The sequence below is a fragment of the Equus przewalskii genome, chromosome 10 (assembly GCF_037783145.1).
Source record: "Equus przewalskii isolate Varuska chromosome 10, EquPr2, whole genome shotgun sequence".
Classification (NCBI taxonomy): Eukaryota; Metazoa; Chordata; class Mammalia; order Perissodactyla; family Equidae; genus Equus; species Equus przewalskii.
Window position 1 is genome coordinate 60,346,327 of NC_091840.1, and position 23,814 is coordinate 60,370,140.

The following is a 23,814-nucleotide window of genomic DNA, read 5'->3' on the forward strand; positions in this document are numbered from 1 at the left end:
GAGGCGTTTCCAGGCCAGCCACTGGAGATGGCAAGGAACCGTGCTGATGCGTCACCCGGCTGGGGGCAGGACAGGCCCGGCTCTCCTCTCCAGAGGCGGACTTCCTTTTCTGCGGCTCATTAAATGGTTCCAAAGCAAAACATACACTTCTCAAGCTTTGAAGAAAATCACCTTCATGTCAAGTGGGTGTGTCCTGTTTCACAAAAAGAAAATCATGAAGCCTTGTGCTCCTGGCTGCGTCCTCAGCTGTTTCGGGGGTAGGTGCCAGTCCCCGCGCCCGGGGGCCACCTCCCACCTCCCTGCCTCTTCTCCAGGCCCCAGTCCTGCTGTCTTCTTCCCTCCCACCCTCTTCGGCAGCCCCTCCTGCCCCAGGGCCTCTGCACGGCCTTGGTCTTCCCTCGGCAGGGCTCCCCCTCTTCTACTCAGACCTCAGTCGAGATGCCTGCTGCCCAGGCCCCGCCGCACCGCTCCCCCGGCGCGCTGCACTCCGCAGGGACAGCGGCTCTGTCAGGTGGGCAACCCTCTGCAGCACTGACCGCAGCCCCTGTGCCACTGCAACTGCTCCTTCTCCTGTAAACTAACGAGGCAGCTGAAGCGCCGCTGCCTCGGGCGGGCTCCCGGCTGGGCAGAGAGCACCGTCACCTGCAGCTCTGAGTCCCCAGCCGGCCTCGGAGACTCACACAGCGGCGGCTGGAAAGGAAAGGTTTCAGAGGCAGCGCCTCCTGAGGACGCAGCAGCTGTTAGGAGCGGACCTGGCGGCACGGCGCGGGGCGGGCAGCAGGGCTCGGCAGAGGCCAGGGAGGGCCCATCCCTGAGTGGGCTCTGTGCCCTGGCCTCCCGCCCCACCCAAGGCCCTGCACTGCACCAGGTGCCGGGAGCATGGGGGCAACGGCCACAGGTGACCAGCCGTGTCCCTGTAGCAGAGGGGCTGTGCACCAGATGTGGGGCCCCATGGCTGACCTCAGGGGGACGGGCCATCCAGCAGTGCCAGCACCACTGTCCGGCAAGACCGCCATGAGGATGGGACCACAGGATACCGGACGCCCCTCACCACTGACACCCCTGCAGGAAACCCACACCCCCGTGCTTGGGGCTCTCCCTGGACAGGAGGAGGAGGGAGAAACCAGATGTGGCTGAGAAAAACCTGACGGGACTAATTTCTGTCATCAGGAAAACAAGGCCCCATGACAGAAATGAACTAAGAGCTTTCCAGCTGCCCCACTTTGCCATCTGCGGTGACTGAGGCCAGGGCTGGACAAGCCTACTGCACGGCTGTGGCCTCAGGGCCAGCACACACCCCGGCCGGGGCAGGTGCTCCTCCCACCCCAGGAAGGCCAAGTCCAAGGGAAGACGCCACTCCCATCAGGCCAGACGCTGCAGTGCCCCGGACAGTCGCGAGCAGGGTCCCAGTAAATCTAGACCTCACACCTCTGAGCAGGAGGAGCCCTGTGAAGAGTGGGCGTGCAGGACCAGACGGCCAGGCCCCCACTGCCAACTGGGAAGAGGGCAGTGACCGAGCCCGGGAAGAAGGGAAGCACTGTGCCGCACATGTGACATGGTCTCAGGCCCTCAGGCAGCGGCTGTGTCCTCTGTGTCCTCGTGTGAGCACCGCAGAGGGTCCTGGGGAGACGCTGGGGAGCTGGCGCTCCAGGGTCTGTCTTTGTTCTGGGGCCGCAGGCTGGGACTCCTCTGGACACTGCCCTGCTGGGGCCAGGCGGCCTCTGGGTCATGTGACACAACCCCAAATACCCTCCCCATCAGGATGACCTGCAGAGCCGGCACCCAAGGGATGGAGCCAGCCAAGGGGAGGGGCAAGCAGAGGACTGCCTTTGGCCAGGCTGGGGCCGTCCTGCCTCATCTGGGCTCCTGAGGCCCCAGAGCCAGAAAGCCAAGAAGCTCCCCAGCCCTGAGCCTCGGGCACCTCTCCCTCATCTTCCCTCCCACCTGACCCCACCCCCGAGGCAGCCCGAGGGTGCCTGTCACAGAAGGACCCCGAGATAGGACCATCAGGGGTCCCCTGCAAGGGCAGCAGGAGAGAAGTGGGAGAGTGCAGGCCCTGAGGCCCCAGGCCTCGGAGGAAGAAGTGTGGGAGGGGGCTGCTCGAGGTGCCGCCCCCAGCAGGTCGGAAGGGGAGAGGTTGAGTCTCTAATGCAGCCTGCCCCTCCACACGTGGCTCCTGGGACCTCACAGGGACTGGCCCTGAAGAGGAGCAGAGGGTGGGCCCGGGGGCTCGGAGTGGGAAGGAGGCACTTGAGGGGACGGTACTGCTAAACTTGCAGGGTGTGGGGGGTCGGACCAAGGGGACCACCATGGCCGCCAGTTCCACCACCAGCAAGACTCTGTCCTCCGAGGTCCCTGTGCGGCACCCACGGGGAAGTGGCACCCTCAGCCCTTGTCGTCAGTGAGGGGACGGCCAGGCACTTACGGGATGTGCAGCTGGGTGCCTGGGGGTCAGACACTGGAGGGCCTTGGGGCAAGGGTCAGAGGAGCTCACAGCCTCAGGCAACATGTGAACAGCCTTTATTTTTTCATGCCTTCAACAAACATTCAAGCCAGCTGACCCTCTGCTGGGCCCTGAGCGGGGCCCCAGGGACACAGCACAAGAAACCCCTGAGCTGGTCAAAGGCAGGGCCTCCTGTGTGTCCCCAACACAGAGCCCGGCGTGCCCTAAACTCGGAGTGTGTTTGCTGAGTCCATGGCGGGTCACTGCGGGACACGGGACTGGGGGGCAGGGAGTGAGGGGTCACCGCCCCCTGCTCCTGCTTGTCACCCGCAGCCAGGAACACCCCAGCCATCTCACCCGGGCACCCCTTGCTGATGGGTCACGGGGCCTGGGAAGAGGGGACTTCCCTGAGGGGGGAGGACCACTGGCCCTCTGAATAATGTCCTCGGCTCCTGTCCGTCTGGAGGCCCTGCCCCAGGCAGCCTGGCCTGCACTGCCTGGCTGCACGCTTCCTGCCCAGGCCTGTGGGCCAGCCCTGCCCGAGATCAGTTAAGGCCTGGCAGGGCTGGGCAAGGGAAGAGCCATGCAGTGGGCCAGCGGGTGGCTGCGAGGGAGCCCCCAGGCCCTGAGCTGGGAGCCCTGAGGTCAGGGCCCCGCAGAGGAGCCCGGAGCACAGTCGAGCTCAGCGGGACCGCTTGCTGTCCAGAATGGCCTTCCAGTCGTCCGCCCACGAGAGCAGCCTGCGGCTGGGGGGCTGCAGCCGCACATGCCGGTTGTGGCAGGCCGTGAAGAGGACGTGCTCCCAGCTGGGCTTCGGCTCGGCCCCTGTGGGCGGGAGGCAGTGCTTCAGGCCAGCGTCAGGAGCCCCGGAGCGCGGCCGCCTGGGCCCGACTCCTGAGTGTCCTGGGCAGCAGCTCACCTCCCAGACTTGGTGTCCCCATCAGCAAAGTGGTGACTGCACTAGCCCCTGTCTTGCGGGGGCCACAAGGATTAACGGAGAGGCCCACATGAAGCCCTCGGCAAGGCACACAGCCGTGCTCGGCAGTGACTGCAGCAGTCGGTATGGTCGAGCCTTGCTCAGACCCTGCCCTTCGCCTCCCTGTGCCCAGCCGTCCCGCACCAGCGGGCGCCAGCTTCACAGCCCACCAGCTGTTGACCACGGGCCCACAAGCCCCCTCAAGCTTCAGTCCTGCACATCCACATGTGCACACGGGCACTGACCATGGCAATCCTGCCCCTCAGCGTACAGCCTGGTGCCCCACTCCTCCTGCACAGGCCTCTCTCCTGCTCCCCATCATTGGAGATGGAAGCCGAGCAGGTCTCTGGGCCCCTCAAGGTCATGGCCCTTGCTGGCACTGTGCCCTGACTCCCCTTGGGAAACTGCGTGGTTTGGGAGGTCAGGGGTGGGCACACCCCTGGATTCTACCTCTCAACACAGTGCCCTGTTTCCCAAGCCAGCTCTAAAAGCCATTAGGGAAGAAATATTCCATATTTCCCCACTGAGGTGTCCAAAAGAATAGGATTTAACCCTGAAACCATGATATCTACCAGGAGGAGAAAGCTTGCCTGAGTACAAAGGCAAAACAGAGCAGAGCAGAGCCAGGAGCGAAAGAAACTGAATTTTCACTGATATTGTTTGAACTCCTAGATTCAGCCGTGCCTGAAGCCCTCCTGTCCCACCTTTTCAGTTAGGAGCACAGTAAATTTCCCCTCTCTTTTTTAAGCCAGTTCAAGGCTTGTTTGTCTGCTTCTTTTTTGGGAGGGGCGTCCACAAGCAGAGGGAGCAAATACAGCCCACAAACTACCTTCAACCGGAAAGAACAGACTTTGCTTTTCTGTTTTATATATTAGGTTCAGCTCAAATAGCTTTTAGAAAACAAAGGTTTCTGCAGCTAAAAACAAATATGTGGAAGCTAGAGTTGGGCCCTCATTTAACATGAGGAAGGTGAGGCTTCCAGGTGTTAAGTGACTCACCCAAGGCCACCTGGAGAGTTACCCCCAACTGGGACCTGCTTCTCCCAACTCCCAGTGGTGCCCCTTCCAAGGCCAGATGCTGAGAAGAACTCTGTCTTCCTGACAGGGAGGAGACGCAGTGGCAGGCTCAGGCTGGATGCCTCATACACAGCTGGTGATTAAGTGGGGGCCACTCAAGAGCGGGGTGAGGCTGAGCGGCTCACAGCCCTCGGCACTCGCTCCTCACTTGCCTGTGATGTCCGGCCGGTCATCTATGAGAAGGTCGGCAGAGACCACAGTCTTGTCTCTGGTCAGCACAATCTGCTCCAGAAAGTCAGGGCCGAAGTGCTTCTCCACCCAGGCATACTGGAACGGGAACAGGCAGAGGGGAGAAGAAACTGCCGTCAGCCCTGGGCACAGCCAGGCTTCCTCCAGGAAGAAGGGCCGCCATGAGGGGGACGCGATTCACCCGTCGGGGGCCAAGGAAACTGACGCTCAGGGAGACGGCGCGACTCGTTCACGTCCCTGTAGCCAGAAGGCAGCAGAGTCCCGGGTCGAACCCAGAGGGCCCCCAGCTCGAGTCCCGCACAGCAACAGTGGACACAAGGGCCTCCTGTATCCGTCCAACACTCATGTGAGTGCCCCGCGGGCTCCCAATGGGTACGTGCACTCTGCTAGGCTCTAGGGACAAAGGAAAGGGGGGACAGAGCTTAAAGCTGCATGTAGACAAGTTGTTACATGACACTTGGGAAAGTGCCACCAAGAACCAGTGCGCAGGGCCCTTGACCCTGCCGGTCCACCCATATCCTGGGTGAGCCGAGGACTTTCTTCAGGAAGCCACCTGGGAACCGACTCCACCAGGGAGCGGGAGAGCATCTCAGGAAGAGGTCATGTGTGAGGGGCTAAGGCAGAAAGGGGCAGGCAGGTCAGGGGAGCTGACAGAAAGCAAGTGACTAAGGGAGGCACAGGGGCACGGAGGCTGGTCAAGCCACACACAGGGCGCCTCGCCACTGTCGGGCTGTTCCACAGCCTCCCCTTTCCCTGGGGAAAGTAGCCAGGGGGCGCCCTCCCACAGCAGGGGCTGATGGCTCCTGGCTGCTCCCTCTCGGCCCCCCTACCTCTCACCATCCCAGTGCAGCCAGGTGGTGGGCAAGAGGCCTGAGCCCAGCCACTGGGCTCTGGGGCAGCAGGCAGCGTGAGGGAGCCACACAAGAACAGGGGCAAGCGGCCGCCCCCTGCCAGGCCTGCGGCAGAGGCTCCAGAGCCAGCGGGCCCACCCTGATGTCCTTCCAACACCTTTCTCAACTCCTGCCTTTTGCACACAAGCACTTCAGCTGACAGAGTTTGTCAGGACTACGGGTTTTAATCAGTGATGGGTTTTAAAGATTTTACTTTATGTTTTTTCCTTTTTTCTCTCAAAGTCCCCCTGTACATAGCTGTTTACTTTTAGTTGTGGGTCCTTCTAGTTGTGGCATGTGGGACGCTGCCTCAACATGGTTTGATGAGCGGTGCCACGTCTGCGCCCAGGATCCGAACCGGTGAAACCCTGGGCCGCCGCAGTGGAGCGCATGAACCCAACCACTGGGCCACGGGGCCAGCCCGCAACAGGTTTAAGTAGTGGAGGGATCTGATGTGTTCCCAAAGCTCGCCCGATCCTGTGTAGAGAACGATTGGGAGCCATAGCCCAGCAGTGTGGCCTCAGGCCCCACAGGGAGCTCCGGGAGGCCTTCTTCGAGGCAGCTGCATGGCCGGCACGTCCCTGCCCTCCGCGGGCCCCCAACTCCCCGTGTGTGAAGTGCGGGCGTGAGACCACGACTGCTACGGATGGCTTCTTTCTGGGGGAAAGGGCACCGTGCTAAGCCCCACAACAGCCCCATGACACCTCCTTAGGAGAGCCAGAGGGCGGCCTGCTGGGGAGGGTGGGGTGGAGGGGGCCCAGCCACGCGCTGTGGGCCATCAGGACCTTCCGGCGGTTCCAGCTGCAGCCTCTCTGTGGTCCCCTCTCTCCCTATGCCCCACTCACAATGACCTTCTTCTGATTTCCTGACTGTGTTATGCTTTGTCCTGCCTCAGCAGCTTCACACAGGCCCTTCCTCTGACTGGAACACTTCCTGTCACTGTTCCTGCACACACATATGCACACACATGCACACACATGCACACACCTCTTCTCCCAGCCGCGCAGCCTCCCCTGACCCTCCCCACTCTAACTGTCCTTCCTGGCAGTGGCCATGGTTGTGGCCAGGTACCTCTCCAGTTACTTGTTTCACATCCATCTGCCCAGCCAGACTGGAAATTCCTTGAGGTCCAAGACCACGCCTCAGTGAAGACTTGGTGAACAAGCAAACAAACATATGAAAAGAAGGACCGGGTCTGCTTCGGCCAGCCCTGCCCAAGGGAGAAGGGGCTCTGATTCTGAAGACCTCATGGCCAAGGTGGCAGGGCGGCCCCACCGTGACCTGCTGCCCATCAGCTGCCCCTTCGCCTCTCCCTGGCCCAGTTCTGGGCTCCCCAAACATCCTCTCCTGAGTGATCTTACCCAGCAGACAAAGGACCCTGAGCAAATGGCCACGCTGGCCATCTTCTCAGAAAGACCCCATTATGCAAGAGCAGGGCGCCATCTGGTTCACAACACAGCTGAGCGAGGCGCAAGTCCCCACGCCCAGCTGGATCGACAGAGGATGAGCTGGTCACCCACACCAACCACCTGGCGAGGGTGAGGACCTCTCCAGGGACCACAGGAAAAGGGGCACTGCAGGGCCAGGGCCAGGCAGCCTTGGTGTGGGCGCATGTTGCCATGCAAAGGCAGGAACGGCCTGGGGCTGACGCTTCCAGGAAGCCTACACGTGCACTCATCACCCATCGTCTTATTTGAGCCTCACAACAACCCAGGAAGCAGGCAGTGTTCTCCTTGTTCACGCAGGTATTCAACCAACACCGACTGAGCAGCCGCTGTGTGAGGTACTCTTGTGGAATCCACACTCCAGTAATAGGAGGCCCAACACACAAACAAGCAGTTTCAGGTGGAACAAGGGCTCTGAGCAATGAAACGGAGCTGGGACATGGTGGCGAGAAGGCCTCTCTGAGAAGGACGTCTGCAACTAGACCTCATGACAAGGCACGGCCTGGTGTTCCAAGGTCTGGGAGAACGTCCCACACAGAGGGGACAACAAGCACGAACATTCTATAGCAGGAACATGCTTGGTGGCTATGCACGCGGCTGGAGCGCGGGGAGCAGCGGGAGCAGGGGGCAGAGTGAGGCGCTGGGCAGGCCTGGTCCCGTGGCCTCATGGGCTGCAGTAGGGGACACAACTTTGTTCTAAGTCCATGGGAGTCCGTTAGAGTCGGGTTTCACAAACTGTCTGTGGAGAAGGACCATTTGTTTAATTTCCAATTTATCCTGGACTGATACTTCTGTAACATATGAACTCCAACCACGTGCTTGGATGCTGCATCCACATCAAACGGCTGCGAGCATTTCCCATCACTCACACCCAATTTCTGTGTTTCATCTTGGGCCAGCACCTGTCGGCGGACCACAAGTGAAGCGGCACCAAATAACTACAACAAAATAATTTTATTTAGGAAAATGACACAACTGGATTTACAGTTTTAAAGGGTCACAGCATCAGGCGAACAGATTCTGTACAAAGAAACTGAGGCTCAGAGAGATTCAGCGAGTGCGAAGCCCCGATGAACACGGGGTCTGCGCCTCCAGAGCCCTGCCGGCTGCCACCCGGGCCCTCCCCAGCACCGCCGCCTCTCCTGCACAGGCATGGCTGGCTTCTCATGGCTGGACGTCCTCCTCAGCAAGCAGCCTGGGCCACATACAGTGACATGGCTGACGGCGGTACTAGCTCTGCGCTCCTGGCACATAGCCAGTGCTCCTGGCACATAGCCCGTGCTCCGAACATGGCAGCGGGACCAAGGGCTCTGGCGTGGGTCTTGTCCTGCTCTCCTGTGGCCCTGATGCGTCTGAGTTACGGGGCCTCGGACAAGCCATTTAATACTCTAAGACTCAGTATCCTCACAGTGTCATTGGCTCGATTAAAAAAAATCAAATCTGTGCAGAACACTTAGAATACCGCCTGGCATACAGTAAGTACTCAATAAACTATATCACAGCTGAACTTCAGTAACCCAAATAATACATTAAAAAGCTACTAGAACTAATGAGTTTAGCTAAGGAGCAGGATACAAGGTCAATATACAAAAATCACTTGTATGTCCATTCATTTGGATATTGAAATGAAACAAACAATGCCATTTACAATAGTGCCAAAAATATGAAATAGGCTGACAGTACACTTAAAAAGGGTTAAAATGGTAAGTTCTTTGTTACATGTACTTTACCACAATCCCTAAACATTTAAAAAAATAAAGTTAAAAAATATAGGCTCTATGCAAAAAACAATACAAAATTGGGACAAATTTAACAAAATATGTCCAAGACCTGTATACTGAAAACTACAGAACATTGCTGAGAGAAACTTTAAAAGATCTAAATAAATGAAAATGAATAAATGTTCATCAGTCAGAAGATTCAATATTCTCAAACCTCACAGATAGTCAAATTCGAACCAGTTTTCCGTAGAAACTGACAAGCTGACTCTACAATTTATACAGAAATACAAAGATCCAGAATATCCAAGACAATTGTTTAAATGAATAAAAAGTTGGAGAACTCACATTGTTTTCAAGAGTTCCTATAAAACTACAGTAACTGGTATTCGCAAAAGGATAGATATTTAGACCAAAGGAACAGAATATATTTAAGAAACACCCCAAGGTGCCAAGATTCAATGGAGGAAAGATGGGCTTTTCAACAGAGGGACAACTGGAAGTTCACAGGCAAAAAAAAAAACCAAAAAAAACCACAAACAAAAACACAAAAACCTCTATCTTTAACTCCTACCATATATAAAAATCAAACAAAATAGATCATAACCCAAATACAAAATCTAAAACTATAAATGCTGTTCTTCAAAGGACACTTAGAAAATGAAAAGACAGGCCACAGACTGTGAGAAAATGTTTGCAAAACATATCATCTGATAAAGGACTTGTATCTAGCGTATATAAAGAACTCTCACAACTCAACACTAAGAAGATAAACAATCTAATGAAAAATTAGTCCCAAAAAGTGAACACTTCGTCAAAGAAGGCATATGGAGGGCAAGTAAGTACTTAAGAGGTTTCAACACCATTAGTCATTAGAGAAACGCAAATCAAAAACCATAATGAGATATCACTCGACAGCTACTACAACAGGTAAAATTGAAAAGACTTGACAATACTAAGTGCGAATGGAATGTGACGCAACTAGACAGCTCATACACTGCTGGTGGGAATGCGAGATGGGACAGCCACTTTTAAAAACGGTTTGACAGCTGCTTAAAGTTAAACACACACCTACCAGACAATCCAGGTGTCCCACTCTAGGTACCCACCCTAGAGAAACGAAAGCACAAGCCCACCCAAAGACGTGGACATGAATGTTTATAGGAACTGTGTTCACAAAAGCCCAAAGCTGGAAACAACCCAAATGTCTATCGGCTGGCAAAGGCAAAACAAACTGTGGTACAGCTGTTCAGTAGAATACTACTCAGCAATGAAAAGGAATAAACCACAGATACATGCAACAACACGGATAAATCTCAAAAGTATTACATTGAGTGAAAGCCAGACACAAAAGGCTACTTCTATATGATTCTATTTACATGACATTCTGGAAAAGGCAAAACTACAGGGATGGAGAACATCAGTGGTTCACTCATGCCAACAATATCCAGTGACGGGGACAGGGCAGGGAAAGGACTGACTGTAAAGGGACACAAAGTAGCACTATTTTTTTCAATAGACTTTATTTTTTAGAGAAGTTTTAGGTTCACATCAAAATTGAGCAGCAAGTACAGAGGGTTCCCATATACCTCCTGTCCCCAAACATGCACCACCTCCCCAATCACACCCTGCAACAATGTTCTACATTTGTTACATTAAGCGAACCTACATCGACATGAACCTACATCGACACGTCACGACCACCCAAAGTCCACAGTTGACATTAGGGCTCACTCTTGGTGGTGTACATTCTGTGGGTTTGGACAAATGTATAATGACATGTGTCCACCATTACAGTATCATACAGAGTAGTCTCACTGCCCTAAAAGTTCTCTGTGCTCTGCCCGTTCACCCTTCCCCTCCACCCCAACCCCTTCAACCCCTGACCTTTTCACTGTCTCCACAGCCCTGCCTTTTCCAGAATGTCATATGGTTGGAATCATACAGTGCTGTACCTTATTCAGACTGGCTCCTATCACTTAGTAATGTTCATTTAAGATTCCTCCATGTCTTCTCATAGCTTGATAGCTCATTTCTTTTTGGTGCTGAATAACATTCCATCGACAGGACGCACCACAGTTTATCTATCCATTGAGCTACTAAGGAAGATCATGGTTGCTTCCAAGTTTTAGCAATCATGAATAAAACTGCTGTAAACATCTCTGTGCAGGGTTTTGTGTGAATATGTTTTGATCATTTGTGTGAATACCACAGGGTGTGATTGCTGGATCGTACGGTAAGAGTATGTTTAGTTTTGTAGGAAATCGCCAAGCTGTCTTCCCAAGTGGCTGCACCATCCTGCATCCCCAGCAGCAATGAATGAGAGTTCCTGTCACTCAACATCCTCACCAGCATTTGCTGTTGTCAGTGTCCTAGATTTTGGCCATTCTGTTAGGTGCGCAGCAGTATGTCATTGTTCTAATTTTCAATTCCCTAATCACATAAGATGCCAAGTATCCTTTCACAGGCTTATTTGCCATCTGTATGTCTTCTTTGCTGAGGTGTCTGTTCAAGTCTTTGGCCCATTTTTTAATCAAGCTGTCCATTTTCTTATTGTTGAGTTTTAAGAATTCTTTGTGTTTCTTGGATAATACTTCTTTATATGTTATGTCTTTTGCAAATATTTTCTCTCCGTCAGTGGATTGTCTTCTCATTCTCTTAGCATTGTCTTTCACAGGGCAGAAGTTTTTAATTTTAATGAAATCCAGCTGATCAATTATTCCTTTCATGGATAGTGCCTGTGGTGTTGTACCTAAAAAGTCACTGCCATACCCAAGGTCATCTAGGTTTTCTCCTACGTTATCTTCTAGGAGTTTTATAGTTCTGCATTCTACATTTAGGTCTGGGATCCATTTTGAGTTAATTTTTGTGAAAGTTGTAAAGTCTGTATCCAGATTCATGCTTCACATATCAACGCCCAGTTGTGCCAGCACCATTTGTTGAAGAGACTGTCTCTGCTCCTTTCTCAAAGACCAGTTGACGATACTTACGTGGCTCTATTTCTGGGCTATTCTATTCCACCGATCTATTTGTCTGTTCTTCCCCCAATATCACACTGTGGCAATTACTGGAGCTTTACAGTATGTCTTGAAGTCAGGTGGCGTTGGCCCTCCGACTTCATTCTTCTCCTTCAGTGCCGTGTGGGCTGATCTGGGTCTTCTGCCTCTCCATAGAAACTTCAGAATCAGTTTGTCAATAACCACCAAATAACTTGCTGGGATTTTAACTGAGACTGCATTGACTCTCTCGATTAAGTTGGGAAGGACTGACACCTTGATAATATGGAGTCTTCCTTCCATAAACATGGAGTCTCTCTCCATTTCTTTAGTTCTTTGATTTCATTCATCAGAGTTTTGTTGTTTCCCTCATACAGATCTTGTACATACTTTGTTAGATTTAACCCTAAGTATTTCATTTGGCAGGGGTGGGGGGATATTAAGGTAAATGGTATTCTGTTTTTCATTTCAAATTCCACTTGTTCATTGTTGGTATATGGGAAAGTGATTGACTTTTGTTTATTAACCTGTATCCTGCAAACTTGCTATAAATCACCTATTAATTCCAGGAGGTTTTGTGAGGGTTTTTTGTCAATTCTTTTGGATTTTCTACATAGATGATCATGTCATCTGCAAACAAAGACATTTTTATTTCTTCTTTCCCAACGTGTCTACCTCCTACTTCCTTTTCTTGTCTTATTTCATTAGCCAGGACTTCCGGTACAATGTTGAAAAGTAGTGGTGAGAGAGGACATCCTTGCCTTGTTCCTGATCTTAGCAGGAAAGCTTCTAGTTTCTCTCCATTAAGTATGATGTTAGCTGCAGGCTGTTTGTAGATGGGCTTTGTTAAGTTGAGGAAGTTCCCTTCTGTTCCTAGTTTGCTGAGAGTTTTTATCATGAATGGGTATTCGATTTTATCAAATGTTTTTTCTGCGTCTATTGATATGATCATGTGATTTTTCATCTTTAGCCCACTGATATGGTAGATTACATTAACTGATTTTCAGATGTTCGACCAGTCTTACATACCTGGGAGAAATGCTACTTGTTCTTGGTATGTAATTATTTTTATACGTGGTTGGATTCAACCTGCTAATATCTTCTTCAGGATTTTTGCATCTGTGGTGGTGACAGATATTATACCTTCGTCTGGTTTTGGTATGAGGGTGATGCTGGCCTCACAGAATGAGCTGGGAAGTATTCCCTCTACTTCTACCTTCTGGAAGACATTGTAGAGAGTTGCTATAATTTCTTCCTTAAATGTTTGGTAGAATTCACTAGTGAACCCTTCTGGGCCCGGAGCTTTCTGTTTTGGAAGGGTATTAATTATTGACTCAATTTCTTTGATAGATATTGTCTATTTCTTCTTGTGTGAGTTTTAGCAGATTGTGTCTTTCAAGGAATTGGCCCATTTCATCTAGGTTATCAAATTTGTGGGCATAGAGTTGTTCACAGTATTCCTTTATTATCCTTTTAATGTCCATAGGATCTGCAGTGATTCTCTTCTCTCATTTATATTATTAGTAATTTATGTTTTCTTTTTTACTTAGTCAGCTAGGAGCTTATTGATTTTATTGCTCTTTTCAAAGAACCAGCTTTTGGTTTCATTGATTTTCTCTATTGATGCCTTGTTTTCAATTTCATTGATTTTTGCTCCTATTATTTCTTGTCTTCTGCTTATATTGGATATAATTTACTCCTCTTTTTCTAGTTTCCTAAGGTGGAAGCTTTGATTGATTTTAGATCTTTTTTCTTTTTTAATGTGTGCATTCAATGCTCTAGATTGCCGTCTAAGCACTACTTTGCTGCATCCCACAAATGTTGATAAGTTGTATTTTCATTTCATTTTCATTTAGTTCTAGATATTTTGAAATTCCTATTGAGATCCTTCTTTGACACGTGTTATTTAGAATTGTGTTGTTTAATCTCCAAGTATTTTTGGATTTTCCAGCTATCTTTTTATTATTTATGTCTAGTTTAATTTCACTGAGTCTGAGAATATACATTGTATGATTTCTATTATTTTAAATTTTAAATTTAAAATGAGTTTTTTGGCCCAAAAGGTGGTCAGTCTTGGTGAATGTTGCATGTGAGCTTGAGAGGAACGTGTATTTTGCTGTTGTTGGATGAAGTATCAATCAATTGATTGATGCTGATTGATGGTGCTGTTCAGTTCAAATATGTCCTTACTGATTCTGTGCCAGCTGGGTCTGTCCATTTCTGAGAGAAGGATGATGATGTCTCCAACTGTAATAGTGGATTCACCTACTTCTCCTTGCGGTTCTATCAGTTTTTACCTCACGTATTTTGATGCTCTGTTGTTAGGCACATGCACATTAAGGATTGCTATGTCTTCTTGGAGAATTGACCCCTTTATCATTATATAAACCCGTTCTTTATCCCCGATAGTTTTCCTTGGTCTGAAGTCTGCTCTGTCTAAAATTACTATAGCTCTCTCACTTCCTTTCGACCAGTGTTAACATGGTACGCCTTTCTCCATCCCTTTACTTTCAATCTGTATGTGTCTTTATATTTAAACTGTGTTTCTTATATATTTGTATTCTTGTATATTTGGGTCTTGTTTTTTTGATCCACTTCAACAATTTCTGTCTATTAATTGGTGTATTTAGACCAGTGATGTTTAAAGTGATTATGAGATAGTTGGATTAATATCTACTGTATTTGTTACCATTTTCTATTCATTGCCCTTGTTCCCTAGTCCTATTTCTATCTTCTACTCTCTTTCTGCCTTTTGTGGTTTTAACTGAGCATTTGATATGATTCCACTTTCTATCCTTAGTATATCGAGAAGCACATACTCTTTTTTTTACTTTTTTCAGAGTTTGAAATATGTATTTACAACTAATCCAAGTCTGCTTTCAACAGTACAGTGACACGCGCTGCTTCACAGGTAGTGCAAGCACCATACAGCAGCAAAGTATTCCTAACTTCTCCCTCCCGGCCCTCGTCTCACTGCTGTCATACCTCACACTCACACATAAGCTGTAATCATCAGATACGCTGCTGCTAATACTATTCTAAACAAACTCTTAGATCAATTAAAAATAAGAAAAATAAAAGGGTTTTTTTGCATTCACTTCTTTCTTCTCTAATGCTCTTCTTTTCTTTATTTAGATCTGAGTTTCTGACCTATATCACTTTCCTTCTCTCTGAAATTCTTTTAACATTTCTTGCCATGCAGGTCTACTAGCAACAAATTCTCTAGATTTTTGTTTGAGAAAATATTCCTCCTTCATTTCTGAAGGATAATTTTACAGGGCATAGGATTGTAGGTTGGTGGGGTTTTTCTCTCAATACCTTAAATATTCACTCTACTCTCTTCTTGCTTGCATGGTTTCTGAGAAGAGATCAATGTAATTCTTATCTTTGCTTTTCTGTAGGTAAGGTTTTTTTTCTCTCTGGCTTATTTCAAGATTTCCTTTTTTTTTTTTTTGAGGAAGATTAGCCCTGAGCTAACATCCACTGCCAATCCTCCTCTTTTTGCTGAGGAAGACTGGCCCTGAGCTCACATCCATGCTCATCTTCCTCTACTTTATATGTGGGACGCCTACCACAGCGAGGTGTGCCAAGCAGTGCCATGTCCACACCCGGGATCTGAACCAGCAAACCCTGGGCTGCCAAAGCGGAATGTGTGCACTTAACCACTGCACCACCGGGCCCACCCCACAAGACTTCTTCCTTTATGTTTGATTTCTGCAATTTGAAAATGATATGCCTAAGTGCAGGTTCTTTCGCATTTATCCTGCTTGGTGTTCTCTGACCTTCCTGGACCTTTGCTTTGCTGCCTGACTGTTAATTTCGGGGAAATTCTCAGTCATTACCGTTTCAAGTATTTCTTCTGCTCCTTTCCCTTTCTCCTCCTTCTGGCATTCCCATTACACAGACGTTACACCTTCCGCAGTTGTCCCATAGTTCTTGAATATTCTGTTCTTTTTTTCCCCAGTCTTTTTTCTCTCTGCTTTTCAATTTTGGAAGTTTCTATTGAGATATCCTCAAGCGCAGAGACTCTTTCCTCAGCTGTGTCCAGTCTACTAATGAGCCTGTCAAGAGCATTTTTCATTTCTGTTACAGTGTTTCTGATCTCTAGCTTTTTAAAAATTCTTTCTTAGATTTTTCACCCCTCTGCTTACATTATCCATCTTTTCTTGCATGCTGTCTACTTTTTCCATTACAACCCTCAGCGTATTAATCAGAGTTGTTTTAAACTTCTGGCCTGATAATTCCAACCTTATCTTGTCTGGTTCTGAGGCTTGTTCTGTCTCTTCAAACTGTCTTTTGCCCTTTTGTATGACTTGTAATTTTTTCTTGAAAGGCAGACATGATGTACCAGCCAAAAGAAACTGCAGGAAATAAGCCTTTGGTGACGGGTGGAGAGGTGGGGGAGGGGAAACGTTCTCTAGTCCCAGGATGAGGTCTCAGTCTTTGGACAAGGCTGGGCCTCTGCTCTGCCAGCCTCACCAGTGCATCTCAGTTTCCCCTCCTGAGCGGGGCAGGACGGCAAGAGGGCTGGAGCTGGGTACTTCCCTTCCCTCAAGTCAGTCAGGCTCTGAGAAACCCAGCAACTCAGGCTCTGGCACAACAGTTTCCCTTGAGAGCAGCCTCGTGAAGAATAGAGTATTCCGGCATATCTCCAGAATATTCTTTCCCCACCAGAAGCACGAAGGGATTTTTTTCTGAGCTTTACTGTGAGAACCTGGCAAAACTCCTGAAAGTAAACTCACAAAAGTGTGGGCCCCGTGATGGGGCCTTGAGGGACCCTGGGGGTGGAATGTGCTCTGTCGGGACTGTCGTGGCACTGCTCCTTTAAGGTCAATTTCATAGAGTTTGAATTATATCTTAGTAAACCTGATGCAAAAAAGGGTAATAAGGGCAATTTTTAAAGGTTTTTGAGTATTCTGCCAAGTTGCCAACCAGAAAGGTTTGATCAGTTTATTTCCACCAGCCATATCTGAAAATGCTGGTTTCTCCAAACCTTTACCAATTCTAGTGATTATAATTTTTAAGTGCTTATCATTCTAATACAGAAAAATCACTTAAAGTTTAATTTCTTTACTAATGAAGTAATCTGTGCATACGTTCACTGTAGTTTTTTGCTTTAAAGAAACTTCCTCTTCGCCTCTGTACCCCATTTTTCTATGGGGTGTTAGCCATTTCCTGTGGCTGTAAGAAGTCTTTTGTCACCCCACAGCAGCTGTTCAGCCCCTTTGGGCCCCTGTCTCTGTGCTGGTTCAGGTCCTCATTCTGTCTCCCCTGCGAACCTCCAAACAGCCTCCAGCAGGGGCTGGACTCCACCAGCCCCTCCACCAACCCTGCCCCCAGCCCCTCCACAATCCCTCCACTGCAGAAACGCCAGTGGGATTTACGAGGGCTTCGCTTAAAAACCCTCCAAAGGCCCCAAAGTGCCTGGGGCCTGATCCTACAGACCCCGCCTGCCCCTTCAGCTCACCGCCAGCCTCCCCTTCACCTCCCCCTACAGCTCCCCTTTACGCATCTTTGTGTCTGCGCGTCCTCTGTGTGCCCACCACTCGTACTCGCTCTCCTCACTTCCCTGCCGTCTCATTTCCATGATGAGATCAGTTCGTACTTTCCCCAAGACGCCTGCCCTGGCTTCCTCCTCCGGTGTGCCCACAGAGCCTGTAACACGGTGACAGCCAGCTGTCTTCCACCTGCACTGTTACCAGGTCCCGAAGGCAGAGGTGGGCATGCGACATCTAAGAGCTGTAGCAGGCGCTCAGCACACGTTTGCTGAAGGAACGCCAACAGAAAAGGCATTCACTTTCTTACTGCAAAAGTAAGAGCTTATCAAACAAAATCTGGAAAATCGAGGAAAGTGAGAGAAAGTAATAACTACATCAGTTGGCTGTATTTCCTTCCTCTTTTTAAAATTTACCACTTGAAAAAAAACATACTTGTAATTTAACTGTGTAGGCAACTTTGCAAAAAAACCTTATTTTTCCAGGATCCAAGAAGGCAGAAAAAAATTAATTGACTACAGAATGGTCCAGGCTTCCTGGTTTGAGAAAAGTATGCTGAGCTTCCTTCTTTCTCTACTGCTGGGCAGGGGAATTTGGGGATGAACAGAAGACAAGGAGATGACATTTACTGCTAGCAAGCATAATGCTAGGTGGTTTATGTAAGTTTCTTCAACTTTTTTAAAATTAGTTTTTAGTGAGATAGAATTGACATGCAACATGGTGTAAGTTTAAGGTGTATAACGTGTTGACTTGATCCATTTACGTACTGCAATATGATTACCACTCAATCTTCTTTAATAATGCCCATGGCAGGCATCACCACAACAGCACCGATCAAGAACCCACGGTTCTGAGAGGTGAATCGAGGAGCTTACAGCTGGGGTCACAGATCCAGAGCTGAAAGTGGGACTCCCAGGCTCAGCCAGGGCTCAGTGAGGGCAACCATCCTAGGGACACCTCTGAGGACAAGGCAGGTCTTGGACAATGCAGTGCTAATTAGGTTTTGGAAGAGAAAGGTGGCTCATTCACCCGATTATAATTTTGCTTCCTCAAAATAGTTGAGGATAAAATAGTTCGGCCCCGATGAATGTAGAGTTGTCCAAGTGTAAAATGGTGGTGTTATTTCTAAACTGGAATCGGTCAAAACGATTGAAACTGAGTCTAAACTACATGTAGCAGGAGTCACCAGGAGGACTCGCAAGAGAGGCGACCTTCTCAGGCCTGGAGTATGAACAGCAAGTCCATGAGACCAATGACTGTGGGAGCCAAGGATTCCCTGAGTGAGGACAAGGCGGCAACGGGGTAAGTTCGGTGCTGGAAGGGACAGCAGGGGCAGAATGTCCAGGGTGGCAGCAGTGGGCCTGCGGCAGCTCCCTGACACCACCTCACAGCCCCCTCGGAGCCGTGTGGCTCACGGGTCCACAAGCAAAGCAGCAGCTCAGAGACGGAGATCTCCGAGCTAGACGTGGTCCTCGCTATTCAAATGTTGGATGGAGGCCTCCCAAAGTCCTCCTCTGCTCAGATGAGCAGATCCCAGGACGGACCTCAAACCAGGGAAGGAGGCGCAAGTGCTGGGGGTGAGGGACACGCTCCTGCCCAGTAACGGGCGTCTTCAATAGTGGCCCACTTCTTTTAGCAAGAGATGTGACCAACAGTAGCATGAAAGCCAAGGTTTTAAGGAAAAATGGTTTGACCCAGGGCCCTGTAAAGGTATCACACACTTCTGTCCACATCTCCCATCATGAGCATAAAATGACCACATCTAAGCAGAAGAAGAGGTTAGTTTCGGAAGTATCAACCATCTCAACAGCCAACTTTTTTTAGCAATAATTCACATACCATAAAATTCACCAATTTAAAGTGTACAATCCAGTGGGTTTTAGTATATTCACCATCTCAAGATAATGCCTGTCTTGCTAAAGGTTCCGCATGCACGGGACAAGAACGTCCGTCTGCTGCTGTGGTGTGGAGCGCCAGGCAGGCGTCAGGCGGGCAAGCCGGCTCTACTTCCTGCCTGGTTTTCTGTCTCCTTATTCTATCAGTCGTTAACACAAGAATATTAAAATCTCTGACAATTGTGAACTTGTCTATTTCTCCTTGCAGTTCTATTAGTTTTTAAAAATTTTTTATTCAATTTATTAAACTAAAAAACAAAGAACAGTTCACCCATTTCTCCCACCCCCACCTCCTGCCTCTTGTAACCACCAATCTGCTCTCCGTGAGTTTGGTTTCTGTTTTCACGCTTTGTTTTGTTTTTAAGATTCCACATGTGAGTGAGACCATGGGATATTTCTCTTTCTCTGTACAAGTTACTCCACTTAGGTCTTACGTTCAAATCTTCAATCCATTTTGAATTAATTTTTGTGTGTGGTGTTAAGGTAGGCATCCAGTTTCATTCTTTTTCATGTGGCTGTCCAGTTTTCCCAACACATTTACTAAAGAAATTGTCCTTTCCTCATTGTATATTCTTGGTTCCTTGTCATAGATTAATTGACCATATTTGCTGTGTTTATTTCTGGGCTCTCTATTCTGTTCCATTGATCTATGTGTCTGTTTTTATGCCAATACCACACTTTTTAAATTACTTTAGTTTTGCAGTAAGTTTGAAATCAGGGAGCACGATGCCTCCAGCTTTGTTCTTCTTTCTCAAGACTGCTTTGGCTATTCCGTTTCCGTAAAAATTTTGGTGATTTTGTGGTTCCATACAAATTTTAGGATTGTTTGTTCTATATCTGTGAAAAACACCATTGGAATTTTGATAGCGATTGCATTGAATCTGTGTATTGCTTTGGGTAAGATGGACATTTTAACAATATTAGTTCTTCCAATGCATGAGCATGGGATATCTTTCCATTTATTTGCGTCTTCTTCAATTTCTTTCTTTAATGTCTTGTAGTTTTCAATATACAGGTTTTTTACTTCCTTGTTTAAATTTATTCCTAGGTCCTTTATTCTTTTTGATGCAATTGTAAATGGAATTGTTTTCTTAATTTCTCTGATAGTTTGCTGTTGGTGTATAGAAACACAACAGATTTTTGTGTATTGATTTTGTATCCTGCAACTTCACTGAATTCATTTATTAGTTCTAACAGTTTTTTGACGGAGTCTTCACAACTCTCTCTATATAATATCATGCCATCTACAAATAGTGACAGTTTTACTTCTTACTTTCCAATTTGGATGGCTTTTCTTTTCTTTTTCTTGCCTAACTTCTCTGGCTACAACAAATAAAATGACTAAAAATGGTAAGAGTGAACATCCTTGTCTTGTTCCTGATCTTACAGGAAAAGCTTTCAACTTTTCACCACTGAATACCATGTTAGCAGTGGGCTTGTCACACATGGCCTTTATCATGCTGAGGTGTGTTCCCTCTACACACGCAGACCTTGTTTTACTGAGCTTTGCGGATAGAGTGTTTTTTACAAGACCCTCCACCAGCAAAAAGATGACAACTCGCTGAAGGCTCAGATGATGGATAGCATTTTTGAGCAAAAAAGTATTTTTTTAATTAAGGTATGTACATCTCTTTTTCTGGACATAATACTATTGCACATTTAACAGATTACAGTATAGTGTAAACATAACTTTTATTTGTACCGGAAACCAAAACATTCACGACACTTGCTTTATTGTGATATTCACCTTATTGCAGTGGTCTGGAACTGAACCTGCAGTATCTCCAAGGTGCCTGTATCCGCTTTGTCGAGGGTTTTTTTATTATAAATGGATGTCCATTTTATGAAATGCTTCTTCCACATCTATTGAGATAATCATTTGATTTCTTTCCTTCACTTTGTTAATGTAGTGTACCACACTGACTGATTTGTGGATGTTAAACCATCTTTGCATCCCTGGAATAAATCCCACTTGATCGTGGTGTATGATCTTTCTAACAGATTGTTGAATTTGGTTTGCTATTATTTTGTTTAGGATTTTTGCATCTACACTCATCAGGGATATTGGCCTGTAATTTTCTTTTTCTGTGGCATCCTTGTCTGGTTTTGGCATCAGGGTAATGCTGGCCTTGTACAACGTATTTGGAAGAGTTCCCCGCTCTTCTATTTTCTGGAACAGGTTGAGAAGGATTAGTATCAATTTTTTAATGTTTAGTAGAATTCACCAGTAGAGCCGTCTGGTTCTGGGCTTTTATTTGTTGGGAGGTTTTTTGATCACTGATTCAGCCTCCTTGCTGGCAGTCAGTCTGTTCACATTTTCTATTTCTTCATGATTCAGTCTTGGTAGGTGGTATGTTTGTAGGAATTTATCCATTTATTCTAGGTTGGCTAATTTGTTGGTGTATAATTCTTCATTCTTTATATATCTATGGTATCAGTTTTGACATCTCCTTTTTCATTTCTGATTTTATTTGAGTCCTCCTCTTTTCCTGGTGTATTAGTTTTTTATATTATAAAATGCTGTCTCCTTTTACTCCACTCTACAGTCTGTTTTGACATATAATTCACATATTGTAAAATTCACCAACTTCGAGTGTACGATTCAGTAGTTCTCTAATAATCCACCGTGTTGTGCAGCCATCACCGAGCCAATTCTTGTACATTTCCACCATCCCGAAAAGAAGACCTACGCCAACTACAACGAACACTCAATTTTTTAGTAAACACTGGTTTGGGCCAAAACATGCCACAAGCCCCAGTTTCAGATTCCTAGGTAGCACACAAAGTGGGAGATGCCACGAGGGGAAGTTCCTGAAATGCTGGCAGCATGGCTCGCACACTGTCCCTCAAAGGACCTGTGGTTGCTTTTGGTGGCAAGAGAAAGCAATGTGCCTGTTAGTTAAGTCTGACAAGAGGGCCCGTGTTGGGAACAGTCAGACAGTTTGGTGGGAAAGGCATGAAGAAATTTAATTCATTATCTTCTTAAATTCAAAAAATGGCCTATGTTTTTTTATTTGAGGTTAAGAGGCTCAATTATGGGGTGGAAATGTTTACCATTTATTCTTAAAATCAAACACAGAATCTAGCTGACATGTGATCTGGAGACCAGACTTCAAATGAAAAGAACCCGTCCCACCATTACAACCAAGCATCTCACTTAACCCCACTGTGATCACTCACCTTGCTGAATGAGGAAAAGTGGAGCACCACGTCATGTGTGAGCCTCAAGAATTTGCCGTGGAGTTTTTAAAATCTCTCTCTTGGAAAAAATGGTAATATCATGCTCACTAAGCTCTGAGTTGGGTGAAGTTAGAGAAGGGAGGCAGCGTGGCACAGAGGCACCGATGACAGGCTCTGGAGCCAGAATGCCCAAGCCTGATTCGCCATTTCTTGCTGCTGACCTTGGGCAAGTGACTTAACCTCCTGTGCCTCAGTTTCCTCATCTGTAAAGTGGGGATAATAACATACCTATGTCAAAGGGCCATTATGAAGGTGAAATGGATCTGCACAGGTAAAGCCCTCGCCTGCATATACTACCTACCAACTCATGCATTAATACCCACTATTATTGAGCAGGTTTGGGTTTAAAATATCAGCAAGCTCCAGCCAGAAAGAAGGTCCTAATAACCTGAATATCGCCCAGTTCTGATTCCCTAGGTATGACAAAGAAATTGAGCTCACATGGGCCGCTGCCTCAGTGTGGCCTGATGAGTGGTACTAGGTCCGCACCCAGGATCCGACCTGGCAGACCCCAGGCCGCTGAAGCAGAGCATGCAAACTTAACCACGCAGCCACAGGGCCGGCTCATGCTATCAATATTCATTATTAAGACAGCGTGGCATTGGCATAAAGAGAAACATGCATATCAGTGGAATGAAATAGAGAGTACAAAAATAAAGCTACAGGGGCCAGCCCAGTGGTGCAGTGGTTAAGTTCACACGTTCCACTTCTCGGCAGCCCGGGGTTCGCTGGTTTGGATCCCGGGTGCGGACATGGCACCACTTGGCAAGCCATGCTGTGGTAGGCATCCCACATATAAAAAGTAGAGGAAGATGGGCACGGATGTTAGCTCAGGGCTAGGCTTCCCCAGCAAAAAGAGGAGGACTGGCAGTAGTTAGCTCAGGGCTAATCTTCCTCAAAAAAAAAGTGAAGGAAAAAAAAACAAAAATAAAGCTACATATATATGGCCATTTAATTTTCAACAAAAGAACCAAACAATTCAATTGGAAAATGAAAGTCTTAAAAAAAAGTATTCTCAACAAACATAAAAAGCAAACAGGAAAAAAATGAACCTCATCCCCTACTTCACACAATATACAAAAATTCATTTGTGACGGATCAGAGATCTAAATGTAAAAGCTAAAAATATAAAGCTTCTAGAAGAAAACACAGAAGATGGTGGTAGACAGAATAATGGCCCTCCAAAGATGTCTACATCTTGATCCCTGGAACCTGTGAATATGGCAAAAGGGACTCTGCAATTAAGTTAAGGATCGTCAAAGGAGATTACCCTGCATTACCCAGGTGGGCCCAGTGTAATCACGAGGGTCTTTATAAGAAAGAGGGAGGCGGGAGAGTCAGTCAGAGGAAAGACGGTGGAAGCAGATGTTAGAGTAATGTGATGGCTGCTGTGAAGATGGAGGAAGGGACCACAAGCCAAGACCTGCAGGCGGCCTCTGGAAGCTGCAGTG

The 23,814-nt window shown here is 47.7% G+C and overlaps 1 protein-coding gene across 5 annotated transcripts in view; it reads right to left on the minus strand.

The window, feature by feature from the left end:
- The window catches only part of NT5M (5',3'-nucleotidase, mitochondrial), a 72,873-nt gene that overhangs the window by 32,463 nt on the left and 16,596 nt on the right, over positions 1 to 23,814 (minus strand). For 2 of the 5 annotated variants that reach the window (XM_070561188.1, XM_070561189.1), the window contains exons 4-5: positions 4,648 to 4,762; positions 2,504 to 3,268 (exon numbers count right to left, since the gene is read on the minus strand). The exons of 2 other annotated variants lie outside the window; for them this stretch is intronic. In XM_070561188.1, the coding sequence (XP_070417289.1) occupies positions 3,126 to 3,268; positions 4,648 to 4,762 (258 nt within the window). In that variant the 3' untranslated portion in view covers positions 2,504 to 3,125. Of the gene's footprint in view, positions 1 to 2,503; positions 3,269 to 4,647; positions 4,763 to 14,287; positions 22,567 to 23,814 lie in introns of those variants that run through there. One more of the 5 variants, XM_070561190.1, reaches the window with a different exon arrangement.